Consider the following 15797-nt stretch of genomic DNA (forward strand, 5'->3'; position numbering starts at 1 on the left):
AACAAAAAGGTAAAGGAAGGGTGAATTTTCTCTCTCTGTTTGACATCTACTAGGACATCAATCTTCTCCTGCCCCAGAACATTGAAGCTCCTGGTTCTCAGGCCTTTGGACCTGGACTGGGATTCCCACCACCAGCTCCCCTTGTTCTTAGGCCTTCAACTGTGAACTGGAACCATACCACCCGTTTTCCTGGGCCACCAGTTTGCAGATGGCTGATCATGGGACATCTCAGCCTCCATAATTGCATAAGCCAATCCCCCATAATAAATCTCTTTCTATTTGTCTATACACTATACATCCTATTAGCTCTGTTTCTCTGAAGAACCCTGACTAATACCAGCAGCAAAACCTTTTTTCAGATGAAATCATACAAGAAAATCCACTCTGTAATAAGGTTAAGAATGGGGCTGCTCTGGCAGAAGCAGTCAGAGGTGGTGGTGACTCAGAAGCACTCTCACCCTATCTTGTTCCTTCCTCCTCCCTAATACCCCCTGCCCTGGCCACCTCCACCTGCCCCACGGGGCTCCAGAGTCTGCCATCTTGGAGCGGCCTCTGGAGAAAACAGAGGCTCAGGGAGAGGAAGGACCTGCCCAAATCCCCACAGTGAAGGGTGGGAGAGCGGGGTCTACCTGCCGGGCTCCTGGCTCAGTCTTGGGATGGTTCTCAACTATTGTCTTGACAGGAGCCTGCTCGGTTATTCACAGTTACAATGCACATCTCTTCAAGGACGGCCCGAGGTGGCTGGTTTCCCCCAGTGGTTAACCACCCAGGTGCCCCCAGGTACTAGTTTGGTTTTAAAATTCTGTCCAATTTAAGTTCCCCTATTACCAACATTTCTACTTACTTGATTTTTAAGAAAATCACCCATTGCATGTAGAATGGGTGGACATTTATTGAAATGCAACTGCAATAACATCCCCTGGAAATTAACTTCCTCTCATTTGCCCCTGTGAGTCTGTCTCATTTCTCATTCCTTCTGTTCTGTGCTTTTTTTTCTCTTTTATTTCTTGCACATTGTGAGTTTTCAATTTTTTTCTGAAGAAGCATATTTTAATTTTATTTTTCAGTATTTCAGTTATCTAATTCACTATTTTCAGCTTTTATCTTTATTCATTTCCTCCTCATAATTTCTTTTTATTTATTTTGCTGGGTTTTTTTGTTTTGTTTTGTGTGTGTGTTTGTTTTTTGAGATACAGTGTCATTCTGTCTCCCAGGCTGGAGTGCAGAGGCAGGATCTCGGCTCACTGCAACCTCCGCCTCCCATGCTCCAGCAGTTCTCCTGCCTCAGCCTCCCGAATAGCTGGGATTACAGGCGCCCACCACCACACCTGGCTAATTTTTGTATTTTTAGTAGAGATGGGGGTGTCACCATGTTAGCCAGGCTGGTTTTGAACTCTTGACCTCAAATGATCCACCCACCTCAGCCTCCCAAAGTGCTGGGATTACAGGCATGAGCCACTGCGCCCGGCCTATTTTGTTGTGTTTTAAGTTGAATATTTAATTCACTTATATATGTTTTGCTTTTTTATTTTTATTTTATTTTGAGATGGAGTCTTGCTCTGTCACCCAGGCTGGAGTACAGTGGCACTATCTCAGCTCACTGCAACCTCCACCTCCTGAGTTCAAGTGATTCTCCTGCCTCAGCCTCCCAAGTAGCTGGTATTACAGGCGCCTGCCACCACACCTGGCTAATTTTTGTATTTTTAGTAGAGATAGGGTTTCACCATGTTGGCCAGGCTGGTCTCGAACTCCTGACCTCAGGTGATCCGCCCTCCTCTGCCTCCCAAAGTGCTAAGATTCCAGATGTGAGCCACCATGTCCAGCCTTGGTTTTGTTTTTGTTTTTGTTTTTTTTTTGTTTCTTGTTTTTTTTTTTTTGAGACAGGGTTTCACTACCATCACCTAGGCTGGAGTGCAATGGCGCAATCTCAGCTCACTACAACCTCCGCCTCCTGGGCTCTAGCGATTCGCCTGCCTCAGCCTCCTGAGTAGCTGGGATTACAGGCATGTGCCACCACGCCCAGCTAATTTTTGTATTTTTAGTAGAGATGGGGTTTCGCCATCCTGGCCAGGCTGGTCTTGAATTCCTGACGTCAAATGATCCACCTGCCTCGGCCTCCCTAAGCACTGAGATTACAGGCGTGAGCCAGCACGCCTGGTCCATTTATATATATTCTTTGTTGTATAATAATAAAAGCATTTAAGGTATCACTGTATCCCATAAGTGTTGCTCTGAAGTTTTCTCCTTTTCATTAATTTCTTTTTAATTTGTAGTTTTAACATTGATTTCTTTCTTTTTTTTTTTTATTTAAATTGAGACCAGGTCTCATTCTGTCATCCATGCTGGAATGCAGTGGTGTGATCACAGCTCACTGCGCCTTGACCTCCCAAGGCTCAGGGAATCCTCCCACCTCAGCCTCCCGAGTAGCTGAGACTACAGGCACCTGCCATCATGCCCAGGTAATTTTTGTATTTTTTTGTAGAGACAGCATCTAGCCATGTTGCCCAGGCTGCTCTCAAACTCCTGGGCTCAAGTGATTCCCCTGCCTCAGCCTCCAAAAGTGTTGGGATGATAGGCATGAGCCACTGTGCCCAGCCGACTACCAGATTTCTTATCTGCATTTGAAACTAGAAGTTTCTAGACCTGAGAAAAGGGGACTGCTAGCCTAAAATCTCCTCCTGGCTAAGATATCATTCATGTGGGAGGGCAAAATGAGGGCATTTCTACCAGAAATGGTTCAGGTGTGTGTCTTTCTAAACTAATCCTCTCTGATACCTCCTGGGCTGTTTTTTTTTTTTTTTAATAGCTTTATTGAGATGTAATTTACAGGCCATAAAATTCCCCCACTTAAGGTGTGCCATTCAATGCTTTTAGTACCTTCACAGAGTTGTGCAGCCATCACCACTATCTAATTTTAGAACATTTTCGCCACCCACACCCCCTTGGCCGTGTATTCATTTGCTCGGGCTGCCATAACAAAATGCCGCAGACTGTGGTTAAACACCAGAAATCGATTTGCTCACAGTTCTGGAGGCTAGATGTCCAAGATCAAGGTGTCAGCAGGGTTGATCTCTTTTTTTGAGACAGGATCTCACTCTGTCACCCAGGCTGGAGTGCAGTGGTGCAATCTCGGCTCGGTTCACTGCCACCTCTGCCTCCTGGGCTCAATCAGTCCTCCCATCTAAGCCTCCCTGGTAGCTGGGACCATAGGCGTGTGCTACCACACTCAGCTAATGTTTGTATTTTTTGTGGAGATGCAGTTTTGCCATGTTCCAGGCTGGTCTCGAACTCCTGAACTCAAACGATCCACCCACTTCAGGTTCCCAAAGTGCTGCGATTACAGGCGTGAGCCACTGTGCCCAGACAGTTGGCTTCTTCTGAAGCCTCTCTCCCCACCTTTCAGATGGCTGTCTCGTGGCATCCTTACGGGGTCCTTTCCTCTGTCTTGCTCTTTCTCTGTGTGTCTGAATCTTCTCTTCTTGTAAGGACAACCATCAGATTTGGATTACGGCACCCTAATCGGCCTCATTTTAACTTAAGTATCTCTTTTTTAAAACTCCTCCTGAATCTCCCTAGAAATATATTTTGAGGTACTATGGGGTACCTCAAAGGAGCTTCAACGTATGAATTTGGGGGAAGAAAATTCAGTCCATAAGAGGCAATTATTCCCCATTCCCCTGCTAGCTCCCAACCCAGACCCAAGCAACCGCAAATCACTTTCCATCTCAATGGATTTGATTTGCCTATTCTTGACATTTTATATAAATGGATGAGACAATATATGGTCTTTTGTGACTGTCTTCTTTCACTTAACAATGTTTTCAAGGTTCATTAATATTGCAGCCTGTATCGGTACTTTCTTCCTTTTTACTGCCAAATAATATTCCATCATATGAATATACCAGTTTTGTTTATCCATTCATCTGTTGAGGGACATCTGATTTGTTTCCACTTTTTGACTACTATGAAAAATGCTTCTATGAATATTTGTGTACAAGCTTTTGTGTGGACTTGCTAGGTCATACTGTAACTTTATGTTTAAACTTTTTTTTTTTTTGAGACGGAGTCTCGCTCTGTAGCCCAGGCTGGAGTGCAGTGGCACAACCTCGGCTCACTGCAAGCTCCACCTCCCAGGTCCACGCCATTCTCCTGCTTCAGCCTCCCGAGTAGCTGGGACTACAGGCACCCGCCACCACATCCAGATAATTTTTTGTATTTTTAGTAGAGACGGGGTTTCACCGTGTTAGCCAGGATGGTCTCGATCTCCTGACCTCATGATCCACCTGCCTTGGCCTCCCAAAGTGCTGGGATTACAGGCTTGAGCCACCGCGCCCGGCCTCTATGTTGAACCTTTTGAAGAACTGCCAATCTGTTTTTCTATGTGGCTGAACCACTTTACAATTTTACCAGAATGTATGAGGGGTTCCAATTGCTCTATAACCTCACTTGTTATTTTCTTTTTTAAAAAAAAAATTATAGCCATCCTAGTGGGTGTGAAGTTGTATCCCAATGTAGTTTTGATTTGTACTTTCCTAATATCTGATGATGTTCAGCTGCTTTTTAGGTACTTGTTGGCCATTCATATTATATCTTCTGGGGAGAAATGTCTATTTAGACCCTTTGCTGACTTTTGTTTTTTTTTTTTTTTTTTGAGACAGAGTCTCGTTCTGTCACCCAGGCTGGAGTGCAGTGGTGCAATATCAGCTCACTGCAACCTCCACCTCCCAGGTTCAAGTGATTCTCCCACCTCAGCTTCCCGAGCAGCTGGGACTACAAGCTCGCACCACCACGCCTGGTTAATTTTTGTATTTTTAGTAGAGACGGAGTTTCACCATGTTGGCCGGGCTGGTCTCGAACTCCTGACCTCAAGTGATCCGCCGGCCTCGGCCTCCCAAAGTGCTGGGAGTACAGTTGTGAGCCACCGCGCCTGGCCTTTGCTGACTTTTTAATTGGGCTCTTTGTCTTTTATTTTTGAGTTCTAAGAGTGCATTATATATTCTGGATACAAACCTCTTTGCTATAGTTTGAATGTTTGTTTCCCCAAACTTCATGTTGAAATTTGACTCCTAGCGTTGGAGGTGGGCTCGGTGGGAGGTATTTGGGTCGTGGGTTGGGAATCCCCATGAATACGTTAATGCCCTCCCTAGGGGAGGAGGACTGAGTTGGTTCCTGCTCCATCAGTTCCAGAGAGAGCCCGTTGTCAAAAGGAGCCTGGCCCCTCCCCCTCTCTCTTGCTCCCTCTCTCGCCCTGTGATCTTTGCACCCGTGGGCTCCTTTCACCTTCCACCATGAATGCAAGCAGCCTGAGGCTCTCACCAGGTCCCCAGTCTTCTAGCCAGCAGAGTCGTGAGCCACATTTATCCAGCCTCAGGTATTCCTTTATAGCAACAGTAAACAGACAAAACCAGATCTTATCAGATATATGATATTTGCAAATATTTTCTCTCATTCTGTGGGTTGTCTTTTCACTTTCTAGATGGTATCATTTGCAGCAAAAGTGTTTAATACTAATGTGGTCCAATTTATTTATTTTTTCTTTGGTCACTTCTGCTTTTGGTGTCATATCTAAAAAGCCTCCGCCTAACTCAAGGTTATGAAGATTGCATGTATGTTTTCTTCTAAGAGTTTTATAGTTTTAGCTCTTATATGAAGGTCTGTGATCCATTTTGAGATAATGTTTATGAATGATGTAAATAAGGTTTCAACTTTAGTCTTTTGCATGTGGGTATCTAGTTGCTTCAACACCATTTATTAAAGCCTGTTCTTTAACTTGGTGCCCCTGTTGATAATCAATTGACTGTAAAGTTAAGGGTTTATTTCTCAACTCTCTATCCTATTTTTTTTTTCTTTGAGATGGAGTCTTGCTCTGTGGCCCAGGCTAGAGTGCAGTGGCGTGATCTTGACTCACTGCAACCTCCGCCTCCTGGGTTCAAGCGATTCTCCCGCCCTCAGTCTCCCGAATAGCTGGGACTACGGGTGCACGCCACCACACCCGGCTAATTTTTTGTGTTTTTGGTAGAGATGGGGTTTCACCATGTTGGCCAGGCTGGTCTCAAACTCCTGACCTCAGGTGATCCACCTGCCTCAGCCTCCCAAAATGCTGGGATTACAGGTGTGAGCCACCACTCCCTGCCTGGACTGTCTATTTTATTCCATCAATGTATATACCTGTACTTATTCTTTTTCAAGACTTTTCTGGCTATTCTATGGTCCCTTGCATTTCCAGATGAATTTTAGGATCAGCTTTCTAATTTCTGCACAAAATAAAAGCGGAAGCAGCTGGGATTTTGACAGGAATTGCATCGAATCTGTAGGTCAATTTGGGCTCTCTTGCCATTTTAATAATATTAGCTCTTTCAACCCATAAATGGATATCTTTCCATTTATAGGTTTTCTTTAATTTCTTTCAGAGTCGTTTCATAGTTTTCAGTATACAAGTCTTACTTTTTTTTGTTAAATTCATTCATAAGTATTTTATTCTTTTGATGTCATGTAAATAGAATTGTTTTCTTAACTTCATTTTCAGATTCTTCATAGCAAGTCTATCGAAATACAATTGATGTTTATATGTTTATCTTATATGCTTGGACCTTGCAGAACTTTTTATTAGTTCTGATATAGTTTTTGAGTGGGTTCCTTAGGAATTTCTATAGGTAAGATAATGTCATCTGAAAATAGAAATGGTTTTACCTGTTTTTGTCACTAAAGTTCTCTTGGAACACAGTGACATCCACTCACATATGGTCTATGGCTGTCTTCAAGTCAAAGGCCAAGGGAAGTAGTTGTGTTCCTGGAACCAAGCCAGGTCTGGCTGCCTCTTCTTGAGTCCCAATAATGAGAAGCAGACAAACTAGTGAAGAAGGGAATTGGCCAGGTGCGGTGGCTCATGCCTGTAATCCCAGCACTTTGGGAAGGCGAGGCGGGCGGATCACCAGGTCAGGAGATCAAGACCATCCTGGCTAACACGGTGAAACCACGTCTCTACTAAAAATACAAAAAAAAAAAAAAAAAAAAAAATTAGCCCAGCGTGGTGGCAGGCGCCTGTAGTCCCAGCTACTTGGGAGGCTGAGGCAGGAGAATGGCGTGAACTCTGGAGGCGGAGCTTGCAGCGAGCGGAGATTGCACCACTGCACTCCAGCCTGGGCGACAGAGTGAGACTCCGTCCCCAAAAAAAAAAAAAAAAAAAAAGGGAATTTATTGCTGTAACCGGATACAGGGAGAAGGCCGGAGATAATTCCACCAGACCAACTCAAAGTGTTAGAATCACTTATATAGGTTGGAGTTATGTGCCTACGTGCAGCACAACATTCGCCTAAGTCTATTGGTAACTAATTTTGTTTCAACTAGAAGGTCAGAGGCAAAAAAATGCTTGTGGGAGACAGGCCCTTGGGGATGGAGGTCTTTGATTTCATAAGAACCTGAGAAAGATTTTTCTAAGATATGTGTAACACACCAACTTACTGTGACCTGGGAAAGGCTGCTGAGGATGTCTTCAACAAAGGATATGGCTTTGGCATGGGGAAGATAGACCTGAAAACCAAGTCCTGTAGTGCAGTGGAATTTTCTACTTCTGGTCATGCTTACACTGATACAGGGAAAGCATCAGGCAACCTAGAACCCAAATGTAAGGTCTGTAACTATGGACTTACCTTCACTCAAAAACGGAACACAGACAATACTCTTGGGACAGAAATCTCTTTGGAGAATAAGCTGGCTAAAGGGTTGAAACTGAGTCTTGATACCATATTGGTACCAAACACAGGAGAGAAGAGCGGGGAATTGAAGGCCTCCTATAAATGGGATTGTTTTAGTGTTGGCAGTAATGTTGATCTAGATTTTTCCGGACCAACCATCTATGGCTGGGCTGTGTTGGTCTTTGAAGGGTGGCTTGCCGGCTATCAGATGAGTTTTGACACAGCCAAATCCAAATTGTCACAGAATAATTTCGCCCTGGGTTACGAGGCTGCAGACTTCCAGCTGCACACACATGTGAACGATGGCACTGAATTTGGAGGTTCTATCTACCAGAAGGTTAATGGGATTGAAATGTCAATAAACCTTGCTTGGGCGGCTGGAGTAACAACACCCATTTTGGCATTGCTACTAAGTACAAGCTGGATTGTAGAACTTCTCTCTCTGCTAAAGTAAATAATGCCAGCCTGATTGGACTGGGTTATACTCAGACCCTTCGACCCGGAGTCAAGTTGACCCTTTATCAGCTTTAATCGATGGAAACAACTTCAGTGCAGGAGGTCACAAGGTTGGCTTGGCATTTGAACTGGAAGCTTAATGTGGTTTGAGGAAAGCATCAGATTTGTCCCTGGAAGTGAAGAGAAATGAACCCACCATGTTTTGGCCCTACAATCCTCCTGTGAAATTTCAAAAGTGTGAACTTTTTACTCTTCCAAAAAATTGTAATCCTCCCCACACTGAAGTCTAGGGGTTGCGAGTCCCTCCTGAGGGGAGGCGCTGGAAAGCATGCCTGGAAGCTGTCCTGTTTGTGCCACGTTTCGGTTCAGTTCTGCAGTGTTATTAAATGTGTTCCTCGGCGACAGTGTGGTGTCATGGTAGAGGAGACGATCTGAACCTCCAGTTTGTACCTCGTGTCCTGCATGTTCACACCATTTTTTTCATGACTCTGTAATATATTGGTCTCTGTGCTATTGTGGAATCTTTGATTTTGCATCAGAGTAAAATAAAATAAACCCATCACATTTGGAACATAAAAAAAAAAAAAAAAAAAAACTAAGTCTGATTAAGCTGTGTGGGCCCCAGTACCTTCAAGGCCTGTCTCCTGTGGTACCAGAGTGATTATTTCTATCTTATCTCCTTTACAGCTTGGTCTGGAGTGCTGCCTTAGACTCTCCGATGAATCTATTCAAACAGCTGCCTCTGTTACCTTGACTCGTCTCAGATTTTGTCGACCCGAGGCAGGTCCTGGCACTAGGAATGTTAGATTCTATTCTGACTTGCTCCAGGTTAGGGAGAAGCCCATGCAAGGCTTCTACTGACCGTATGCTTTATTTGTAGCTTTGATGTCTGGACACCGATTGCCCTAGGTTTAACTATTTGCTCAGTGTTAAGGCAGCGCTGTGGAAATCTGTGTAACTGGGGTGCTGTGCAGGCCTGTCTGTCGACTGTCATGCAGGCCCGTCTGTGTGATTGTCAGGGAGAATTGGCCTGCCACAGTTGTGACAGACCACATGGCTTTGAAAAAGCCAAAACTATTTACCAGCTGGTCCTTTGCAGAAAGTGTACTGACCCTTGTTCTGCAGGAGTGTCTTTTGTTTTTCACTGCCTCTAATTAATTTCTTAATTTTGAAATAATGTATTTTCTATTCTCAAGATTTTTGTTTGTTTGTTTTCCAATTGCTCTTATGCAAGATCTTCTTGACTCTCCTCATTACTTCTCTACGATTCCCTCCTTTAGACATGCCACATTCTGACTGCGCAGCCTGGCGGGAAGACCGTGCCTCCCTGGGTGGGGAGGCTGCAGCCTTTAAACTTCCCAACACCCCGACCCCTGAAACGTCTGCCCTCATTCAGAGGCCCGGGCCTCCTGGCCTCCTTGCGAATGAAGTGCCGGCGGCTCCCACAAAGGCCTGGCTGCCACAGTCCCCACGGTAATTGTGAGACAGCAGGCAGGAGAAGTGACTGGGAAGTTTCTTCCCCAAAGCTGATGGTGAACGGGCCCCCAAGCTGGGACCCGATGACTAGCTGGGAGTGAGGAGAGATTTTGGCTTTTTAGGTGTGAGCTGGATGGGGCTTCCCTTCCCAGTGGCCTCAGGGCTCCTGGGAAGGGGCACGGGCTCCAGGGGGACCCTTAGGCCTCTCTGGGATGGCTGGCTGGTTGTCCCAGGCATGTACTTGGCTTAGTTTTCTTATTCAATTAAGTGGAGACATTAAGTTCCCATAAAGTGGGAACACTCAGACTTGGCTCCAGAACAGCAGGCCTGCTCCCGCCCAGCCCTGTGACACAGCCAGGTGGGAGCGGGTCCCCAGAGAAACTCCAGCCAGCCTGCCCACTGAGGGGGAGCCTCGGGAAGTTCACAAGGTTTGCAGCAGGGAGGAGCCTGGCCCCTCCCCTTCCTGTGTGGAACCCGGGATTCCAACTGCCAGGCCGGGCGGGAAGCGCTCTAGCGGAGGGACTTTGGCCTTGCGAGAGGAAAACCAGAAAATTCTGTCATGGGGCTCTGGAACCCCCATGCTCACCCGCTCCCGCCCTGGGGAGTATACTTCTGTTGTCAATAAATCTCTGCTTTTATTGCTTCATTCTTTCCTCGCTTTGTTTGTGTGTTTTGTCCAGTTCTTTGTTCAAGATGCGAAGAACCTGGACACCCTCCACCGGTAACACTAGGCCCTCCTTTCTCCTTGCAAACAGTGGCACTAAGAAGTTGCCCTCCACAAGACAGGTAGCAAAGATTTCCCCCCAGCCCCGTCTGGCCACGCTTCTTATTGATGGGTCCAGATCTCTAAGTCACCCTAGCAGAAGGCTGGAGTGCTCCCCCGTATGACCATAGGGCCCTCATCCCAGAGTCACCCCTCCTGCCTTCAAAGCCAGTAAAACATGATCTTAGGGAAATCACTTTTGAGTGGGGGAGCCCGAGAGAGATGAAATTAAAATAAGCTCGAGGCCGGGCACGGTGGCGCACACCTGTAATCCCAGCACTGTGGGAGGCCAAGGTGGGTGGATCACCTGAGGTCAGGAGTTCAAGACCAGCCTGGCCAACATGGCGAACCCCCATCTCTGCTAAAAATAAAAAAATTAAGCTGAGTGGGAATGGTGGCGGGAGGCTGAGGCACCAGAATTGCTAGAACCAAAAAAAAAAAAGCTCCAGCTTTGACCCACAGGCCATCTTCAAGGTGTGGAAGCCAAAATGGACCAGAAGTAATTTCTATTTCCTGCCAGATAGAACACAAGCAGGAGCCGTAGTTGCCAAAAATGCCCGCGCACACAGGCTATTGGTCTCTGACCCTCCCAGGGCACTGCTTGGGTTGGAATGGCGGCGCTCATGCAGGATTCCTTCAATTCTGCACTGTCACAAGCCCACAGGGCTGGAGAGGCTGGCAGCACAAAGAGGAATGAGACTCGCTTGCTGGTCTCATGAAGTTCACAGCCTAGTTGGGGAGCCTGCAAGTAAGAAGACAATCCCGATGCAGGAGGGCAGGCGTGTGACCCCGAAACAGTGTAGAGAAGGATCCTGCAGCCTGTGGTGGGGGAGGGTGGTGCTGAGCGGTCCAGGAGAGACCTGACACATAGCAGGATTGAAGATGATTTGCCAGGCAGGCTGAGGCAGTGAGCAGGGCAGGAGAGGAGGCAGACACGTGCCGAGGAGCTCAAGGCACATTAAACGAATGGATGAATGAAGGAAAACTAGCCATGCTGTGTTTAAGGAAAACAACTGCTGGTAATAACTGAGTTGGGCAATGAAATTAATGGTGTGAATGAAAAAGGGGTACAGGGTCACAGGTGGTCCCCCAAACCCCTGAGACATCTGTGGTTGTCTAAGCGTGCTTTACTTTGGATTCTGGCATGGATTTGTAACTCACTTATGCTGGTTAATGTGAACCAGACATGGTCTCATTGGTGAATCATCGAAAGCAACTGTGTTTCTTTCCATTATTTGTGGTGAGTTTCGTTTTGGCAAACACTAAGCAATGGAGAAGATGGTCCATGGAGCTGGCTCCTCAGCAGTGACCCCAGGGCTGGAAAAACTTCAAGAACTGGGCAGGCAGTCCAGGGCCTTGGAGTCTGTAGAAATACATGCTCATTTGGCTCTTATTCCAGTCACCTGTGTGACCTCCTGGGGCCTCAGTTTCGTCACCCTCTGGACAAGTAGGTTGGATGAGATGCCCTTTGAAGACTTGCTAGCTCTGTTATCTGTGACTCTGTGACTATCCTGAACCCAACAAACAGCCAAAATCATCTTTCCTGCCTCCCTTACAAATGGAAATTCCAGCCCAGGAGCGCTTGGAGGCATGGGTCGTCAGCCTGGCTGAGTGTCCTGCACCCACACACATCAGATGTCATGAAATCACTGACTCTGGCAAGGAAACTTTCCAAATCCTAGGACTGGTGACCTCCAGAAATAAGTCATTCGGGGGAGCCACATGTCCAAATGTTAATTTTCTTTTTATCAGAAGAATGGAAAACATGAATTCATGTAATTTTAAGGAATAAAGCCTTTGTTCAGAAAATGCAAAACGTGCCAAATAGACTGTGGTTTCAAATTATGTTTCGTTTCGTTAAGGAAGAGGGGAGGGGAGGCGAGGGGGAGGGTACTGAAGAAGGGCAGAAAAGGCCTTTCTCGGGATCTACTTTGTGTGGACATCGGCATCTCATCTGAGCCTCAGCAGCACCTGCCAGATGGGCTTTAGGATTCCCACCTGCCAGAGGAGGAATGGAGGTCAGAGAGGTGTGAGCTGGAGGATTAACACAAGGAGCCTCTGACTCCCCAAGCATCCCAGGGTCTGTCAGACAAAGACCAATGCCCACTCAGGTGGAAGCAGGGCACAGGATAGGATGTGAGTGGTCCCAATCTGTCCTCTCTCAGCTCCTCCTGCAGCTCATGAAGCCCTCTGATGAACAAACATCAGCTGCAAGAAACAATCTCTCCAGGAGCAAGATAGTAACAACTTGTCAGACTTCAGGGCAGCAGGGAAAATACCTGATCTGGAGATCAGAGTGGGCCACATGCTGAAAGAGCATCAATAAACCAGGCTGCAAACAAGCAGGCCTGTATCCCAAGGTCTCAGCACAGGACTTTGATAGGCAGTGACCAGGGATTAACCTTGCCTTTCCATAGCACAGCTGGAATGTCTCCAGGTAACCTGAGGCTTGTGCATTTTAGTAAATTTTAGGATGCAACAAGACTCTCCTGTAGCAAAGAGACCACTCTTGAACTTGTGAAGAGAGGGACAAATGAGGTTATGAGAGGGTACCACCCTCAGGGGCTGCTACCAGGGCTGTAGGAGATCATGGTACCCTTTCAGGTTTGACAACTCTGGGCTTAAACAAATACAGGAAGGAAAGTGGAGATGCTACAACCAATCGCTAGGGAACTCTAAATACCTGTACACGGTGAGGGAGGTACAAGGAGACAGGGAGAGAGATAAGCACATAGAGACCCAAACTGCAGCCCATGACACTGATGTTCAACCCCAGCAAACTAGAACGCATGGGCACTGGGATTCCGAGTCAGAAAAACGCTGCTTGAGACTTGGCTCCACCATTTACTATATCTTGGACAAAACTGCTTAACACACACAGCCTCTCCTCAATCCTGGACAGGAGGAAAATAGCGACCCTTCATTGCCCTCCTAACTGCCAGACGCTGACAAACGCCTTAAATGCTCTTGTTCAGATCGTTTTTCAAAAGGTAGCTATTAACGTTCTGTGACACGGGGAAGGGAGGCAATAGTGCCCATACTGGTAATGCATGAGGAACTTTGTCTTCTTTTTTTTTTTTTTTTGAGACAGAGTCTCACTCTGTCTCCCAGGCCGGAGTGCAAGATCTCGGCTCACCGCAACCCCTGCCTCCTGGGTTCAAGCGATTCTCCTTCTGCAGCCTCCCAAGTAGCTGGGATCAAAAGTGCGTGCCACCACGCCGGGCTAACTTTTTGTATTTAGTAAAGACAGGGTTTCACCATGTTGGTCAGGCTGGTCTCGAACTTCTGACCTCAGGTGATCCACCCGCCTCAGCCTCCCAAAGTGCTGGGATTACAGGCGTGAGGCACTACGCCGGGCCGGAACTGTGTCTTCTTACACACGGGGAGTGAGACCCTGGAGGATCTGGGGTTTCCAGCCACCAGTGAGATTCACTAACGTTTAGGAAAGATGGGGATTTAAAAACCAGAGACAACCTGGACGAACTACTTGGCGCTGTGTACGGTAAATGTGATTTTTCACAGGCTGTGGTTCTGGGGAGCCGTGTGGGCTCTTGTTGAGCTGGGGGAGATACTTCGAATACTGATATCGCCCCAAAGCTGCAACTCTCCGGCCCCGCCACGGCTCCTTATGTACAAAGAGAGGGAATCAGTCGCCGGTGACCTCGACGGCCCTCGGATCAGGGATGCCCCGAGTCCGAGCGGGCAGGGTGCTCAGCAGGGCCAGGTGATGGGAATCATGGGGCCATCGAGCACGGACCCTGGCTCCCCCGGTGGCCTCTGTGCGCTCTGGGGTCAGGCGGGGACTGGAGGAGCGTCCGCGCCTGGAGGGAGCGCACCGCGCCACGTGCCCGCCCGGCGCCCCGCCCCCACCCCGGCCACGCCCCTCGCGCTTCCCTCAAAGCCCCGCCCCTCAGCCCCGCCACTCTCGTCCGCCCCGCCCCTCGCAGCCTCAAGCTCAGCGCTCCCGGAGGCGCGGACGGTGGGGCCCCGCGCCTTTTGTGTCGGGCTTTGACCGCTGCGCGCGCTCATTCACCTCAGCGGCCGCGGGCGGAGGGGCGCACGCGCGCGCAGTCCCCTCGGAGGGCGGTGGGGCGAACAGCAACGCGCGTACCCTAGCTCTTGGCTGCTGTGCTGAGACTAGCCCGCGCGCCCGCGCGCCTCTCCCTCGAGGACTCGGAGCCGCCCGCGCACTCGCCAGGGGCCGCCGCCCCGAGTCTCAAGCGGACGCGCACGCGTTCCCGCCGCCCGGACCCCAGCCGGCTCGCCCCCCGCCCCCCCATCCCCCGGCGGCGGCCCCCAGCCACGCGCCCGCGCACACGCCGGCCCGGGCACGCGCCCGCCAAGATGGCAGGGGCCGGGGCCCAGCTGTCAGTCGCCGCCGCCGCGGCCCTTCCCCGCAGCTAGCGGCCCCGACGCCCACCCGGAGAAGATGAGCCCCCGCTGCCCCCCGCAGCCCAGTCAGACGCGGAGCCGCCGCGCCCGGGGCCGGCTCCCCCGCTAGCGCCCGCGTCCCGCGCCCCGCCGCCGCCGCCGCCGCCGGGTCGCCCCTGGCCCGGCGCGCCCGTCCCCAGCAGCGACAATGAGGTGAGTCGGGGCCGGCGCCTCGTGGGAGGTGGCAGCGGCCAGCGTCGGAGGGGCTGGGCTGGGGGCCCGCGGTGCCCCCGAGGGCGGGAGGGGGGCTCCACGGGCGCGGGGGCGTCCAGAGAACCGCGGGGGCTCTGCAGAGATTCGGGGGCATTCAGAGCGCGGGAATGGCTTCGCGAGAGTCGTGGGGGCGTCTGGAGAGCCGGGAGGGTCTGCAGGGCTTGTGGGGGGCAGTGTTCTGCAAGGGGCAGGCGGCGCTGGCTTTGGCTGCTTGTGGGGTCCTCTTAGGCTCCGGGGGGCCTGCGGCGGCCTGGGAGGCAGACCCCCGCGGGCAGGTGTGGCCGTGTCCCGACCGCGCGAGGACCGAAGTTGGCGGAAGCCCCTGTGCGGTGCCTTCCAGCCCGGAGGAGGCTGGCCTGAAGCCCCCAGGCCTTGCCGAAGCCTCCCCCTGCCAGCGCCCAGAGCCGCGTTTGGGCTTTTACAGGTGTAGTTTCCCCTCGACTTGGAGCCGGTCAACCCCTTCGTCTCCTAATTCTCAACCCTCCTTTTTTTTCTTCTTGCACGCCAGTAAAGTGCAAGGCCCCCAAATGTACCGCTCGTTGATGTATCACCCAGCTCGGGAGCCTGCTGATTATCAGGCCAAGAAATAAAACCTTGCTTCTCCCAGAAGCCCGGTGCCCTCTCCCAGTCGCTAAACCCTCCCTTTCTCTCCAGATCCTGTCGTGACTTTTTTGGGGTAATCACTTTTTTTTCCATTTGTAATTTTGCTTTCTGAACACGTATCTCGTAAAAACTGTAGTTTGTAACTATAGTTTCGTTTTGCC

At 49.5% G+C, this 15797-nt stretch overlaps 1 protein-coding gene and 1 pseudogene across 1 annotated transcript in view; both read left to right on the top strand.

Annotated features, from left to right (window-relative positions):
* The first annotated feature begins 6602 nt into the window (after positions 1–6602).
* LOC100979024 (voltage-dependent anion-selective channel protein 3-like) lies at positions 6603–9058 on the top strand (annotated as a pseudogene).
* A 5281-nt stretch (positions 9059–14339) lies between these two features.
* EVL (Enah/Vasp-like) overlaps positions 14340–15797 on the top strand; it is a 172765-nt gene continuing 171307 nt past the window's right edge. The window contains exon 1 of the mRNA XM_034938126.3: positions 14340–14973. Coding sequence (XP_034794017.1) covers positions 14969–14973 — 5 coding nt within the window. The 5' untranslated portion in view covers positions 14340–14968. The remainder of the gene's footprint in view (positions 14974–15797) is intronic.

The sequence above is a fragment of the Pan paniscus genome, chromosome 15 (genome assembly GCF_029289425.2).
Source record: "Pan paniscus chromosome 15, NHGRI_mPanPan1-v2.0_pri, whole genome shotgun sequence".
NCBI lineage: Eukaryota > Metazoa > Chordata > Mammalia > Primates > Hominidae > Pan > Pan paniscus.